Raw genomic sequence first — 15,072 nt, forward strand, 5'->3', positions numbered from 1 at the left:
ATGGCCTTTCGGCGCCTCTGGGCGTAGGCTTTCGTCGCCTGGCCGCCTGGCAGTCGCGGCGACCGACCGCGTGGAGCCGCCAGGAGTTTCCGGAGCTCGAGCTCGGAGCCGGCTCGGAAGGCCGTGGGCGGCGGAGGTGGAGTCGGGGGCGGGGCTGCGGGGGCGGAGCCAGGCCTCGGGGGCGTGGTCGCGGCGGCTCTGGGAAGGCCCCAAGTTAATGAGGCGGACGCCGGCTGCCGAGCGCCTCTCGGAGCTGGGTTTTCCCCCGCGGCGCGGGCGCCAGGAGCCGCCTTTTCCGCTGGGTGTCACTCGGGGGTGGGGTGGGTGGCCCATTGAAAAGCGCCGCGAGGGAGCCCGGCCAGTGCCCTTCGGTGAGCGCTCGAGGGAGGACGGCGGAGAGCAGCCTGCTCGCGGCTCCGGGATCTTGTGGCGCATCAGGACGCGGTTGTCCCTCTGTCGGGACCCCGAGCCGCCACCGCCACCCCTCTGCCTCCTGCGAGTCAGCCTCCTCTGCGCGCTCCGGGCAGGCGGCCGCGGAAGCTGCTGGGGTGAGGACAGCGCGCGGCGGCTGCTGCTGCCCCAATCCCGGGCGTCTGGAAGCCGAAAGGCCGAGCCGAGCATCGGCACCCCTTATGCCGGAAGGATGCTGGAGAGCAGCGGCTGCAAGGCACTGAAGGAAGGAGTGCTGGAGAAGCGCAGCGACGGGCTGCTGCAGCTCTGGAAGAAAAAGTGCTGCATCCTCACCGAGGAAGGGCTGCTGCTTATCCCGCCTAAGCAGCTGCAACAGCAGCAGCAACAGCAGCAGCAGCAGCCCGGGCAGGGGACAGCTGAATCGTCCCAACCTAGTGGCCCCACCGTCGCCGGCCTTGAGCCACCAGTGAAGCTCAAGGAATTACACTTTTCAAACATGAAGACTGTAGACTGCGTGGAGCGCAAGGGCAAGTACATGTACTTCACTGTGGTGATGGCGGAGGGCAAAGAGATCGACTTTCGGTGCCCCCAGGACCAGGGCTGGAACGCGGAGATCACGTTGCAGATGGTGCAGTACAAAAATCGGCAGGCCATACTGGCGGTCAAGTCTACGCGGCAGAAGCAGCAACACCTGGTCCAGCAGCAGCCTCCGCAGACGCAGCAGATCCAGCCCCAGCCCCAACCTCAGCCTCAGCCTCAGCCCCAGCTCCAGCCCCAGCTCCAGCCTCAGTCCCAGCCGCAGATCCAGCCTCAACCGCAGATGCCGCCTCAACCTCAACCCAAGCCTCAGTCCCAACAGCTCCACTCCTACCCGCATCCGCATCCTCATCCTCATCCCCATCCGTACCAGCACCCGCACCCTCACCCCCACCCTCATCCACACCAACTCCAGCACGCGCACCAGCCTGCTCACTCGCAGCCGTCGCTCGGCCACCGGCTTCTCCGCAGCACCTCCAACTCTGCCTGAAGAGGGCGGCACCCTGGGCCCCTGTAGGTAAGGTCCTAGCAACTTGGGACACCAAGAAACGTCAGCGTGGTTGTTGGGAAGGATAAGAGAGCTTGTTCACCTGTTCCCGCTCTCGAGGCAAAATGAAAGATCTTTGCAAGTTTCTGGAGAGGTGACGAGAAGATGGGCTAGCTGTAACTGGTAGAGGCCATGCGGGGAGGGAAGGACAGCAACTCGGGCAGGGAGCCCGCACGGTGGATGGACCACTTTCTCACCACCATGATCGCCCTTGGTCAGTGCGGTGTACCCTCGTACTGCTTTATCGTGTGTCTCTGCGCCAAGATAACCACATGGTGTCTTTCTGGACACTATCCTTTGGGCTGGCCGGGAGGGAACTGACTTCTTGACTTCTGAGCCACTCATTCCATTCCGTGTCATTTCTTTCCAGGTTTCGAGGACTTCGGGGAAGTGGGACAAGTGCATTGCTATTGTGTTTCACTTGGATCAAAAACAACAGTCTCCCCCACCCGTGCCCGCTCAAGTAGTTTGGACATCACCCTACCGATAACTTGCTTGCAGTTCACTTAGGTTTCTGCATAATCTTCATCACCGTGCAGGAAGCGATTTTGAGTCAAAACGACTTTATTTATGAACCTTGGGAAGGATCTTCTAACGTAATGGACCTTGTAGGAGCAATTTATGTACTGTAATTTTATTTTAATGTATTTTGGTTTATGATTATTTATTAGTTTTTTTTTTATGCCTATTCTAAGACATTTCTGAATGTAGGCCAACCCCTCCCCCCAATGAAACTTCAGAAACCTTTTTCCTAGTAAGCCTACTCGGAAAAGAAGAGGGGTGGTGGAGGGGGCAAACACTAAAAACTGATTCCTTATCCCTTCGACGTTCTCAGAACGGCGGCTCTTTCATTGTATTTGAAGAGGTTGAAATTAAACTCGGACGTTACTTTTACTTGTTTAGGTCTCTTTCATAGATGTGTAGTTTGTACAGTTTCTTTTTTTTAAGCCAAACGGTCAGAATATATAATTATGAAAATCTGAAGGTCAGGGTCATGCTCTTCCATAAAGAACTCAGTAGGAATGACACAGGATTTCAAAATATTTCAATCCTGCCCCGCCGAGGACACGATGGCTGGCTTAGTACCGTGGTAAACTGAGTCTGCGGGAGGGAGGAAACTTACTGAGTCGTTATGGAACCGAGAGCAGGACTCAAGTAATAGAAAGGCCCCTGGGATTCAGTCCTGGCACCCCCAAAAAACATCATTTTGATTGTGACTATCAGTGCACCCACGTTTTTATTTTAAAATGTAGGGGGTGCTCCTCTTAGCTGTGACGGTATTTCTACCACTGTTCAGAATGCCATTGCTGCTCACCGAGAGCTCTGCATGCTCGGCTCTGACCATGTTTTACCCCCTCGCCGTGCACCCTGAAAACAATATGTGAATATGACCAGGAGTCATAACATCTGTCAGCCTGGAAATAATACTGAGCAGAGCTGGCGACTCTTTCCTCTGCATTGCTCTGGGAGAAAGCGGAACCTTTCACGTTTTGGTTAGACGGCTAAAGTCTCAGGCAGGAAGGAGGGCTCAACCTGTGGGTCGCGACCCCTTTGAGGTTGACCGGCCTTTTCAGAGTATCTGTATAGCAGATATTTGCATTATGATTCACAACAGCGGCAGAATTAGAATAATGAGGTAGCATTGAATATAATCTTTTGGTTGGGGGAGGTCACCACAACATGAAGAGCTATATAAAAGGGTCACAGCTTTATAGCCTGAGGACCACTGCTTCTAAATTTGTCAGTAAGAAGACTCTTGCTTTCGCGGCCTCTCGTTCAGGATGCTGAGGGGGTGGAGGAGGAGAATGTGCTTTTAAAAGGTAGAACAAACCCTTCTCTGTGTAAAAGCAGAGGGATGATCAAGAGCCACAAAGGCCGGCAGACAGACACCGCTTTAGCAGAGCAGTCTCGGGTAATACCAAAGTCTCTTGGGGCTGAAAATCACTTCCTAGCTGCCTGGCTTTACTAACTGTTCCTTTTCGCCCTGACCTTTTCACGGCGCCAGAGTTTTTCCAGCATCCAGATTGTAATGCTCTTTTCCAGAACTGAGAACAGAAAGATTTGGTGAGGGGAACGCTGCGATTGGAAGGTAGTAAATTTAGTTAGAAAGTTGCAGGGGGAAATGAGAACTCCAAACATGAAAGAAAGGCTGACCGAGTTCCCATTATCAGGCCTATCTAAGACATAGCTGTGAAAATACCCTGCCAAGGTTTCAAGCATATCCCGTGTGTAACAGGGCCCTGAGAGCCCGTCTTGACACATTTCCCAGGTTTGTTTTGGCTTCCTTGGAGCTAGCTTCTGATAGACTGCCCTCAGGTAGTAGTTTATACATGCAGATCATATAACCCAGGTTAGCCCACTGCTCTTCCCAGCTGCAGAGTTTTCCTTCTGAAATTTATGGATTATCAGAATAGTAAAACCCATCCCAAATGAGGGGGAAATTAAGATTAATGTAGGTTTTTTTTTTAAAGATACATCTATTGTTGGATTAAATATAGAACTAGGTCATCTCATTGAAAAACCAAAACCAGGCTCCATCTGGGTGGCTAGAATGTTTTCTTTCTTACTGTAGCCATGACTCTTGATGGGATCAACGCAACTGTGGCCTCTTGTCTTGTTGTAGCCTTGTATCTGCAATGACATGTTAAACTGACCCTCTCCAAAGGTTTCTCTGGACATTAAACTGTGAAATCTCAGAGATTGGAAAGATGAGTTTCTTGAAATGGTGTTTTGTTTTGTTTTTCAAGACAGAGTTTCTCTGTCTAACAGTCCTGGCCATCCTGGCTGTCCTGGAACTTGCTCTGTAGTCTTAGGCTGGCTTTGAACTCATAGAGATCTGCCTGCTTTAATCCCAAGTGCTGGGATTAAAGATGTGTGCCGCCACCACCCTACTTCTTTAAATTGTTTTGATACTCTGAAATTACTACCTTTTGGGGGGGGGGGGTGAGGCGGGGTAAGCATATTCAACAAAACAAAATACAAGTGCACCTGATAGCTTCATTTTACCTGTAGAAAAGTGATACAAACCACCCAAGACACTGGGAAACCTGTCTGGTCAGGAAGGTGGATTCATCATGGAAAAGTTTGAAAATATGTTTACCCCAAGAAAGAGCAAAGGGGGGGGCAGATCCATTTAAAAAATATACATATATGTATACACACACATACATATATGTATTCACTGAAAAATGAAAAGGAATGTCCCATCTGGAACTTGAACTATTGTCCTTGAATTTGTGTTGGCTGCAAACCTCGCACACAGCTCAATAACTCAAAAAAAGGAAGGGTAGGTGACACCTCAGCATCCAGGAGGTGGTCTCTTGCTTTACTGTTTCCTTTATTTGCTCTCATGTGTCCCGAGACACTGAGGGAACAGGCTGGATGCTGTGACCTTCCTCAGATGTACTTTCTCAGTAGAAATCAGGTTGGATCTGCTTTGTCCCGAAGTGCGTGAGATCCTTTCAGAAAACCTGTCTTTATCAAACAAGCAAGGGCTTCTGAATTCTGGATGGATCGAACCAACTTTCTCGTTTCAATTCATGTATTTTTTTTCCAGTGACAGTTAAAAAGGAAGTAGTGTATATTAGCATTTCCTCTGAACGTAAACAGTGTCAGCAAGTCTGGCTGCCCCTGAAAAGCCTGTCTGTGTTAGCTTTTTCCTGCCCTCTCTAGTCCTCGTAAGTCCCAATTTTAAACCAGATAGAAAGTATGGTCCGCCTGTGTTTCCAGCTTTGTTTTCTGTCCATAGGGAAGGGGACATGATTTATTTGGGGGACGGTGTTAACATATCATATTTGGGGCAGGATTGGAAGGGTCTGAGATCCGAATGAATGTAGAGCGATTTCCGCAGCTGACAGACAGTGCTGTGTGGGACAGAACGGTCTGTGAACATTTATCTCTTTTCGTGTAACTGGCAATCTGCTTGGGTTTGGCTCAGTGAAGAAAGACCCTCAGCAGAATCAATTTTAAGTGAGGAAATTATAGATCTAGCAACCCAAGGGCCCTTCCACAGGAGTTGCCTAAGCCCCTTAGAAAACACAGATACGTTCGATTCATACCAGCGGCAAAATTACAGTTATGAAGTAGCAACAAAAATCATTTTGTGGTTGGAGGTCACTACAACATAAAGGGTCACAGCATGAGAGAGGCTGAGAACCACTGATCTAGATATTGAGGGGGAGGCTCTTATAGGGCAGGCTGGCCCCATACTTGGTAGGTCCCTTAGGATGACCTTGAACTTCTGAACCTTTTGTTTTCACTTCTGGGACCTTGTACAAGGTAGGCGAGCACTTTCCAACTGATCTATATCCCCAGCTCTAATCGTTTAATTCTTGACCTAGTTCTGAAAAGTGACTTTTTTTTTTTTTTTTTTTTTTTAATCTGCAGTTTGAATAAGCAGCCAGTGTATCAGATCAGGTGCCAAAGATAGCTGTGACTTTGTCAGCAAGTTATTTGCCGAAGAGAAAAGGGGGCATTCTTAGGCCTGGGACTGTAAGTGTAGTGGTAGAATATAGAGCCCTGGGTTTGATCACTCTGAAAGGAATTTTTCTCCAATGGAGGAAAGATCTCATCTTTAGACACATTCTCCTTGGTTCTCAGGAGCTGACTGGCTGGTGACTGTCTAAGCAGTGGGGAAGCAGGTTCATGTTTGTTTGTTTGTTCTTTAAGGGTAACTCTCCTGATGGTTACCTTTCTGTGTATCCAGCCTTGTAATTCAGGTTTTCAGAAAATGGAAGTACCAACTTCCCTAAAGTAAGCCCCACCTGGCTGTGCCAAGGGCTTTGTACACAACTGCTTTGTAAACCTGGGAACATGGTCAGATCAGAACTTGTGTGAGTGTGTAGAAAGGAGTTGTTTTTCATGCTTTCAGAATGTATTCCCTTTCACAGAAAGTATCTTTTGAGATGACTTGCTTGTGTGTCTTGGAAGGCCTTAATGCCCGGCATGTCCACTAAATTCCTGTGTGACAGAGGTTCTGAAGAGCTTGACTTATAAAGGCCAGGACCATTCTCAGATGGAAGAGGTATCTTTAAGGTTAAGTTTATACTCACTTTTTTAAAAGATCGAGAACTTTGAATCTAGAATTTCACTCATCTTTTGGTGAAATAATTAGCTTTTCAAATGCTAATTAGGTTTTTGGGGGCTAAGCCCACTCCAGTTCCTGGGAAGGGGAGGTATGCTCTTTCTATATTTCTTCTTCTAAAGAGGAGGAGGGATGGAGAAGATGCTAATGAATTTGAGCTGAATTATTTTTATCCCAGACGATGAGAAACGGTGCCTAGGGAATTATCTGAAAAGTGGTTTTTGTCTTGAGCCTTAAGTTTCCAGGAAGAGCAAAGGTTTGACTAGAGAATCATCCTTCAAACAGGTACCCTCAAAGTATTCTGTTTAGAGTTGAGAGCTGTGATATGTGGGAGGTCCTTCTGTATTTGTGTTGCTTTTATTGGTTAATGAATAAAGCTGTGTTGGCCAGTGGCTTAGTAGAATAGAGCTAGACAGGAAAACTAAACTGAATGCTGGGAGAAAGAAGGCAGAGCCACATAGCTGACAGAGGAGAAAGCTGCCAGGCAGAACCTTGCTGGTAGTCTACAACCCTCATGATAAAATATAAAATAATAGAAATGGGCTAATTTAAGACATAAAAGCTAGCTAAAAATACTCCTAAGCCACAGTTGAAAAATAACTATCCATCTGAAATATATCTTTGTACATCAAGAAAAATCTAACATGACTACTCACTTGACTAACACAAAACCTTAATCAAGAGCAGAGATATATGTAAAACAAAATTGATCTTAAATTTGTATCAATAAATCAAGATCCACACCAAAGCAATTTCCATCTCTAAGGCCTCCAATCTCCATTGGCATCTAAATGCTTTTAAGTACCAAAAAACTTTAAAGTAGATCTTTGAAGACATTTTAAAAATCCCATAGCATAGTCTTAACATTGGCAGATTTTCCTACTGGTTTTCTGAAGAACTTCAATCAGAAGGTACAGCGTTGGGAAAAGGCAAGACTGGTAGCCGGGCAGTGGTGGCGCACGCCTTTAATCCCAGCACTTGGGAGGCAGAGGCAGGCGGATCTCTGTGAGTTCGAGGCCAGCCTGGTCTACAAGAGCTAGTTCCAGGACAGGAACCAAAAAGCTACGGAGAAACTCTGTCTCGAAAAATTTAAAAAAAAAAAAAAAAAGGCAAGACTGGGAGTCGTGGATTCAAGCCTTAGTGCTGCCATTTACCTACGATGTAGATCTTGATTCACTTAATCAAATCTTCTGTAAAATGGACTTAAATGCTTACCAGAGAGTTCTAGAGATTGTTTGTGTTTAAAGTACTTAAACTGCCTAGCATTTCTACAGAAGGGAGTTTCCAGTGTTTCAGGCCAGGTGACACGGGTTTGAATCATTGCAGCCATGAGAATATGTAATACAGTATTATGAAGCCATGAACTGTATTTCTTGAGGCTGTAGCACATCTCATAGAATGGAAGGAATGACGTCATTGTTGAGACAGGACCTCACTGTGTAGCCCAGGCTGTCCTTGGACGAGCAATCCTCTGTCTCGTCCTCCAAGAGGCTGGGGTTACAGGTGTGAACCATCATGCCAGACCTTGAAAACAAGAGGAAAATAAAGTATTCATAGTGCCAGAGTCTTAAAAATGTTTTTGCATGTATTTACTTATTATGCAGAGGAAGTAAATACAGCATGCTTTGAAAGCAGAAGGACTATTTGTGTGATTCAGTTCTCTTCCGCCATGTAGGCCCCAGGATCCAACCCATGTCCTCATGACTGATCAGTCGGACCTCCTAAGTCCTGAGCCGTCTCACCTCCCCCAGCTCAATCAGTGTGATGACTATTTTGATATTATTTTCCATCCCTCTTCTATGGACTCAATGTATTCTACTGGCTATGGTTATATAATCAATATCATCTCTATGACCACCGAGCTCCACCCAGATGGCCAGTTAGACAGAGGGCTGACACTATGGAGTTTGTGGCTGTTGTGCTTCTCAGAATTGCCTTCACAGAATGTCACCTTGCTTGGAAACACACACCTTCCTTGGGTGTCGTCCATATCTAGACAGTGGTGTAAGGGGAAGGAAATAGGGCAAGCTCCCCCCCTCCCCCGCTTTCTCTGTCAACTCAGCTCTAAAGGGTCATTAGCCTCAGATGCCCCTGTTGGGGTTGGCACGGCCATTCAACTCTGCCCAATTCTGCTTCCCTTGTTTTTCTCAAAATTTCTGTGCCCCACCCCCCATCTCTTGTAGCTAAATCATAGTCTCAGAGGCTGTTCCTCAAGGAATGTCATGTATGACTGTGTTTGTGACAGCCACCACCAGGCCTTGGATGCGGGGAAGGCGTCTGTAACATTGCAAGAAGATTGAACTTGAAAGGGTAGTCTTAACTTGGGATGATTCTGTTCTGCAGGAACATTTAGCAGTGTTTGGAGGCTTTTTTAGTTTTCTTTTTTCCTTTTCTTTATGGTTTTTTGAGATAGGGTTTCTTGGTGTAGCTCTGGTGCCTTTCCTGGAACTAGCTCTTGTAGACCAGGCTGGCTTTGAACTCACAGACATCCACCTGCCTCTGCCTCCCGAGTGCTGGGATTAAAGGCGGGTGCCACCACTACCTGGCTGCCCTACCTCCTTTTACCTACATATCTGTCTGTTTGTGTAAAGGTGTTATACATAATATATATTATACATATGTATGTATATGTATTTATGTATGTATTGGAGTTATAGACAGTTGTGAGCAGTCATGTTGGTGCTGGGAATTGAACTCAGGTCCTCTGGAAGAGCAGTCAGTAGTTTTCACTGCTGAGCCATCTTTCCAACACTGCCCTTCCTTATATGAAGTGGGCCACGCCAGTGATGAGGAGCTGAGACGCTGGCTGTGCCTGTCTCTTCAGCAGGGCGCTTTGTCTTATTCCACCAACAACAGAGGAAGACTGTAGAGAAGTTAGTGTCGTGGCACACATGTCCTAGAACTCGAGCCTTACTACACAGTGAGCCAGAACCTGAGGACAAAGATTCTGCTGTGCTGTCCCTGGATAGAGTCAGATTCACTGCCTCCGAGACAGAAAACCTGTGAGAATGGCTCGCTCCCTGCCGGCCCATCCATTCACCTGAAGCGTTCCATGTTTAGTTACACTCCGGAAGTGGAAACTTGAAAAAACACTCGGATCATGTTGCATTTTCTCAAGCCCTGCCAAAGTCATTTACAATAGAGTGAGCCAACCCGTTCCTCGGTCCCTAAGACCACACATCCTGTGCTCCCAAAGCCACTGGACGGTTACTCAGCTAGCGCCTAGACAGAAACAGGAAATGAGTCTCCAAGTTTTGAAGTTTTTATGATGTCCCTGCCCTCTGCTGCCTTTCTCCTGAAGCTGGTAGTTCATTCAAGTCAGTTCTGCTGAAGCCGATCGCTCACTGTCTTGGAAGAAGTCTGAGCTCTGCGGCTTCTAGCCAGTTAGGCAGGAGTATGGCTCTGGTCAGGGGTGACTCATTGCCTCAGAAGGGCAGACTGGCTTCATGATTCACTTAGGCCAAAGAAGCCTCCCTCTGTGTGTGTGTGTGTCTGTCTGTCTTTATGCCTCTGCCTGTCTCTGTGTCTGTCTCTCTCTCTCATGTTTTATAAATCTTGGCTACAGGAAGTAAATATTCTTCTAAGAGACCCCAAATCCATACATTTTGGGGTGNCCCCCCCCCCCCCCCCCCAGTAATTTTCATGACCCAGTAGGACAGGCAGACCAACTTTATGGTGTGCAATTTACACCTGAGACCTTGGGACAGCACTGAGAAGAGACCTGGCTTCTTCAGAGGCTTCTCAGACCTTGCTCTGAGGGTTGATTGAGGGTTGATTCTACTCCCTCTAAACATTCATTACAAAACAGAGACCTGTTTTGTAGCAGAGGTGCAGGTCCCATGTAATTTCCTGTGATGAAATTTCAAGACTTGGCTGGAGGGAACGAGCTCTTCTCAGTAGGAGGAGAATTCCATGACTCACTCTTAGACACGGCAGCAGAGGAGACTCCTAAGGTGTCTATCAAGCCGTACTATAAGCCGTGAGAACGAACGTGGTCCTTCCTACAGCATACACGCTTAGAACGAAGTGATTGCAACTGTCGCCAGAGGTTTACACGACATTCCTGATGCTAGCGCCAGGGGGCTACTGGGGGGCCCCGAGTTTCATGAATGTCTCCACAGGTAGAACCTAGTTTGTATTCATTTTCTTTTGTCTTTAATAATTTTTGTTGAATAATTTTAATTCATTTTGGTTTGTTTTGTTAGGTAGTTTCCTCGATCCAAATAAAAGGTGAATTTTAAGTCAGAACCCTAATGCCATTTTAGGAGTTGAGCCAAAGCATCATCCAGCCTCGTTCCTTCACAGAGGCGGCAATGAAGCATCGCGGTACTAGTTACCCACCCAGGGGTCCAGTGCATGCGCGTATGCGTGTCCGTGTGTGAGAGAACAACTTCCTGGTGCCAATTCCCTTTTCCCACCTTTATGGGTGTTTCAGGGATTGAGCTCGGGTCACAAGACTTGCAAGGTAAGAACCCTTACACTCTGAGCATGTCGCTGGCCCTGTAGGTGATTATTCTTTATTTTTGAATTACTTTACTTATTTTTAATTTCATTTCACATTCCAACCAATATTCTCCCTCCTACCCCACCTTCGGCTCCCCCTCGCCTCTCCCCACCGCCCACCCCATCCACTTCACCCAACAGGTGATTATTCTTACACAGAACCACTTGCAGCTTTTTAGACTTGTTTGTGGACTTTTCAGCATCCAGGTAAAGAAAGATTCATCGAATTTTTTTCCCTCCCGAGTGTAGATTTTTATTTTAATTTCATGAAGTCTTTAAGGTCCTTATAAATATTGGAAATAATCTATTTAATTTTACAGTTTTTGTAGTGACTCAGCCCTTTCAAATATAATCTGCCAGCGTGAACAAAAACCTCAAACATGGGGCCAATTCACAAAGGAAGCTAAAAGCATAATTTTTAAAAATAGGCATATTTTATTTCTTTAGTTAGCGATTTTTGATTGTTGGAGGGTTTCACCATGTGGTCTTGGCTGTCCTGGAACTCGCTCTGTAAACCAGTCTGACCTCTGAACTCGGAGATCTGCCTGCTGCTGCCTCCTAAGTGGTGGGATTAAAGGCCTGTATTACCCCTGCTGGGCAAACAGACATATATCTTAAGTGTGATTTTTAGACTATATTCTTTAATTTTTTTTCATTGAAAACAACTTACTTAGAAACTGGGTTTAAAAAGCTGCTTGGAATTTACTTTTTCTTATGACATAAAATATTCATGGATTGCTTTGGTGTTGTTAGTCACCCTGAGGTCTTCGAATTCCATGTGGAGTTTAAGAAAACGGTGGCATGCCTTGACCGGTGGCATGCCTTGACCGTTTATTCTGTTACTTGAGGACGTAGCTGACAAGACGTCCATGCTTTACTGAGTGTCAGAGAAAATGGTGTCTGAGAAAGGCTTTCAGATTTTGTTTATTTTTGTGTTTTGTTTTGGTGACAGAGATTTAACTTGAAGTCCCCCACAGGCTAGGAAGACACCACCACTTAGCTACACCCCGTCACCAAAAAGGTTTGTTGAGCCGTAATAGCTCTAAGAGCACCTATTAGATCCTCATGGACCACTGCGATGGCCCTTCTGAAGAACTAGGCGAATGCCATGTGCCTAACACCAAATTAAACACTTGAGCTGGATGTTCCAGCATGAGTCTGCAGGGGCCAGAAGTAGGAGAATCTCTGTGAGTTCAAGGCCAGCTGGGGCTACGTAGTGAGACCCTGTCTTTAACTGATATTAAGGAAGGAAGGAAAGAAGGAAGGAAGGAAGGAAGGAAGGAAGGAAGGAAGGAAGGAAGGAAGGAAGGAAGGAAGGAAGGAAGAAATGGGGGGGAGAATTAAAAAAACAAAAACAAAAAACAAAACTCCCCTACCTAAAACATCAATAACCCCAAATAACACATTTCCTCTTTCCTTTGACTGAAGGGTTCAGACTGAAGCAGAGTTCAGAACTCCAAGATTATAGAAAGGAGATGGGTCCCCAGGAAGCGTATTGTCCTTGGGTTTGCAGTAACCCACTTTTTAATTCAGAATTGTGTATGTGCCGCAGGCGATGCCAGGTTTCCTCTGGCGAACAATGACCTTTGCCGAGGGTTTCATTCATAACACTTGGCTCCCTCGGGAGTCACAGCGGTTGTCACGAGGCAGCAGGTTGCCTGCTTGTTCTTGGAGTGGTGGCTGGGCCCTGTGACTGGGGGCAATGCTGACAGGCTCGCTCTGTGACAGCAGATTGTCAGCGTTCTTGACCCGGGCACTCCAAGAGCCTGGGAAAACACTTTGATTTCAATGTGGCTTTCACACAGAATATCCAGCGCCGCCAAATGGCTGTAGAATAGGACCGCGGGCGGCTTCTGTAAAATTAGCTGGTTCTCAGTGTCCTCAACCCGCTGACGGCTGTGTCAGTGGCCTAATCAGGGGACAGTCTTATTCACATGTATTTTCATTTTGAATTTGCCAGCTAGAAATCAGCACAAAATAAAAGTATGGACTTTTACACGTCTCATGTCTTTCTGAGAGAGACATAGAAAGTATAAAATTAGAATAGAAGTTCATGAGTTGCAGGATGGGTGGGAGGACTCACTCACTCACCCTCCAGCCACAGAGGAAGGGCAAGGGTTGCTGGAGCCCTGCGAAGGAGGCAGAGAGGAAGGAACTTTCCCCAAGACTTCCTCGGCTCACACTTTCCGAAGCTCCCAGGACACTGCCCTTTTGTCAGAGGGAAAGCAACCTTTTCCTAGGACGCAAACTCCCTCTATAAAGACTTCGGTTGGCTTCTAACAACTGATTAGGTAGCTGCGTTCTGAACTACTGACCTCTAACAGTGGTTGTCTAGCAGTGGAGTCTACCGTAGAAGACTAGGGAAGCGAAGGAGGAAGCGAAGGAGCAAACACTCCACAATGACCCAGCCGTGTGTGTACTAAACAAGCACAGATTCCAATGCATCTGTTAGACCTCAGCAACTCCATAAAAAAGAATTCAACCTTTCTCCCCTAACAAGAGTCACCAGAGAAGGAAATAAACATCAAATTCAGTAGAACTTTTTGTGTATCCTGGTTTTGTTTTGTTTTGTTTTTTTTTTTTTTTTTTTTTTTTTGACACACAACCCTTAAGAAACATTTGCTGCGCGATTTGATTTGATTTGGAAAAGCTGCCGTCCGTTATACGTTGCTGCCTGGATCCTAGACGTCCCGTAAGAGACCAGGGAATCTTACCTCTCCAGCAGCAGCTGCCTGGAAGATTACTTCCAACACAGCAACAAAACGCTTAGCCTAGCCTGGAGCTCCTTGAGAGTGACCCATAAAGGAGGGTGACAGTTGTTATAAGGCTGCTAGAGACACCTGACGGGGGACAGCAGTTGGTGTTCCCAGTCTAGTTTGCCTGCCTCCTCAGGATTTTATTCTATACGTTAATTTTTCTACAGAAAGACGACATTTCATTTAATAATAATAATGATGATGATGATAAAAAACCACAGTAACAAAATTAGTTGCCGATTCACACATAAACAAAATGAAGCTGACTATAAAACAAAAACCACGGAGCATAGACTGGAATTTTTTTCCTTTGGTTCTTATTATTAATGCTTGATAAGTTTGACCTCATGCTTTACATTTAACCAAAAATATAAATCAAAGATGAGTTCATCTTAGAACTCTGCAGGACACACTGGGTGTGAGGTTACGGATCCACACATTTGACTCATTACAATAACTATTTTCTCACTTTTACCACTAAGTATTAAATATTAGCTACTTCTTCCATTGCTGTAAAAACACCGGACAAAAGCGTCTTCGGGAAGGAGGGAAGGTAAGCTTTATTTGGGCTCAGGGTTTGAGACTATAGACCGCCATGGCAGGGAGATTATGGCAGCCGGAGTGAGGTGTAATGGCTCAGGGTGCATCCACAGATAGGAAGCAGCGGGAGGGGGGAGGGGAGGGGGGCTGTGCTTGCTCCACTCCCATTGTTTAGTTTGGACCATAGTTCGTGTGATGGTGCCACCCACACTTAAGGCTGATGGTTCCTCCTCAGCTAAACCTCTCAGGAAACAGCCTTATAGGCACGCCTAGGGGTGTGTTTCCGTGGTGATTCCAAATCCAGTCAATTGGTTGTGAAGATGAATTGTCAGACTTATACAAACATACACACACACACACACACACACACACACACTGCTTCCTTCCTTAAGTTGCTTTTGCCTGCATTTTGCCACAGCAATAGAAAAAGTAGCTAATATTTTAATACTTACTGGTGAAAGTGAGGAAGTGGTTATTATATGTATATAAATATATATATGTAAATGTGACATATATATGTATATATAATATATTTATATAATCATGTTGTATAACAAAAATATACACAGTAAAATTCGTTAATTTATCTGCAAGCTTAATATGCCCCCAAAGGTGTTTGTCTTGCCGGAAGCCTCTCTTCCTTCAGGCAGAATGTCTAGGAAGTACGTCCAACAGCCCCATTTCACCCCTAGAGT

At 46.2% G+C, this 15,072-nt stretch overlaps 1 protein-coding gene across 1 annotated transcript; it reads left to right on the forward strand.

Annotated features, from left to right (window-relative positions):
* Positions 1 to 202: 202 nt before the first annotated feature.
* Positions 203 to 2,389, forward strand: Phlda1 (pleckstrin homology like domain family A member 1). The gene is made up of 2 exons (XM_050135587.1): positions 203 to 1,465; positions 1,866 to 2,389. Exon 1 carries the CDS (start codon positions 218 to 220, stop codon positions 1,436 to 1,438), a length of 1,221 nt encoding a protein of 406 aa, XP_049991544.1. The 5' UTR covers positions 203 to 217; the 3' UTR covers positions 1,439 to 1,465; positions 1,866 to 2,389.
* Positions 2,390 to 15,072: the final 12,683 nt, after the last annotated feature.

Source organism: Alexandromys fortis, unplaced genomic scaffold (assembly GCF_014885135.2).
Source record: "Alexandromys fortis isolate MF-2015 unplaced genomic scaffold, M_Fortis_MF-2015_v1.1 scaffold_24, whole genome shotgun sequence".
NCBI classification, from domain to species: Eukaryota; Metazoa; Chordata; class Mammalia; order Rodentia; family Cricetidae; genus Alexandromys; species Alexandromys fortis.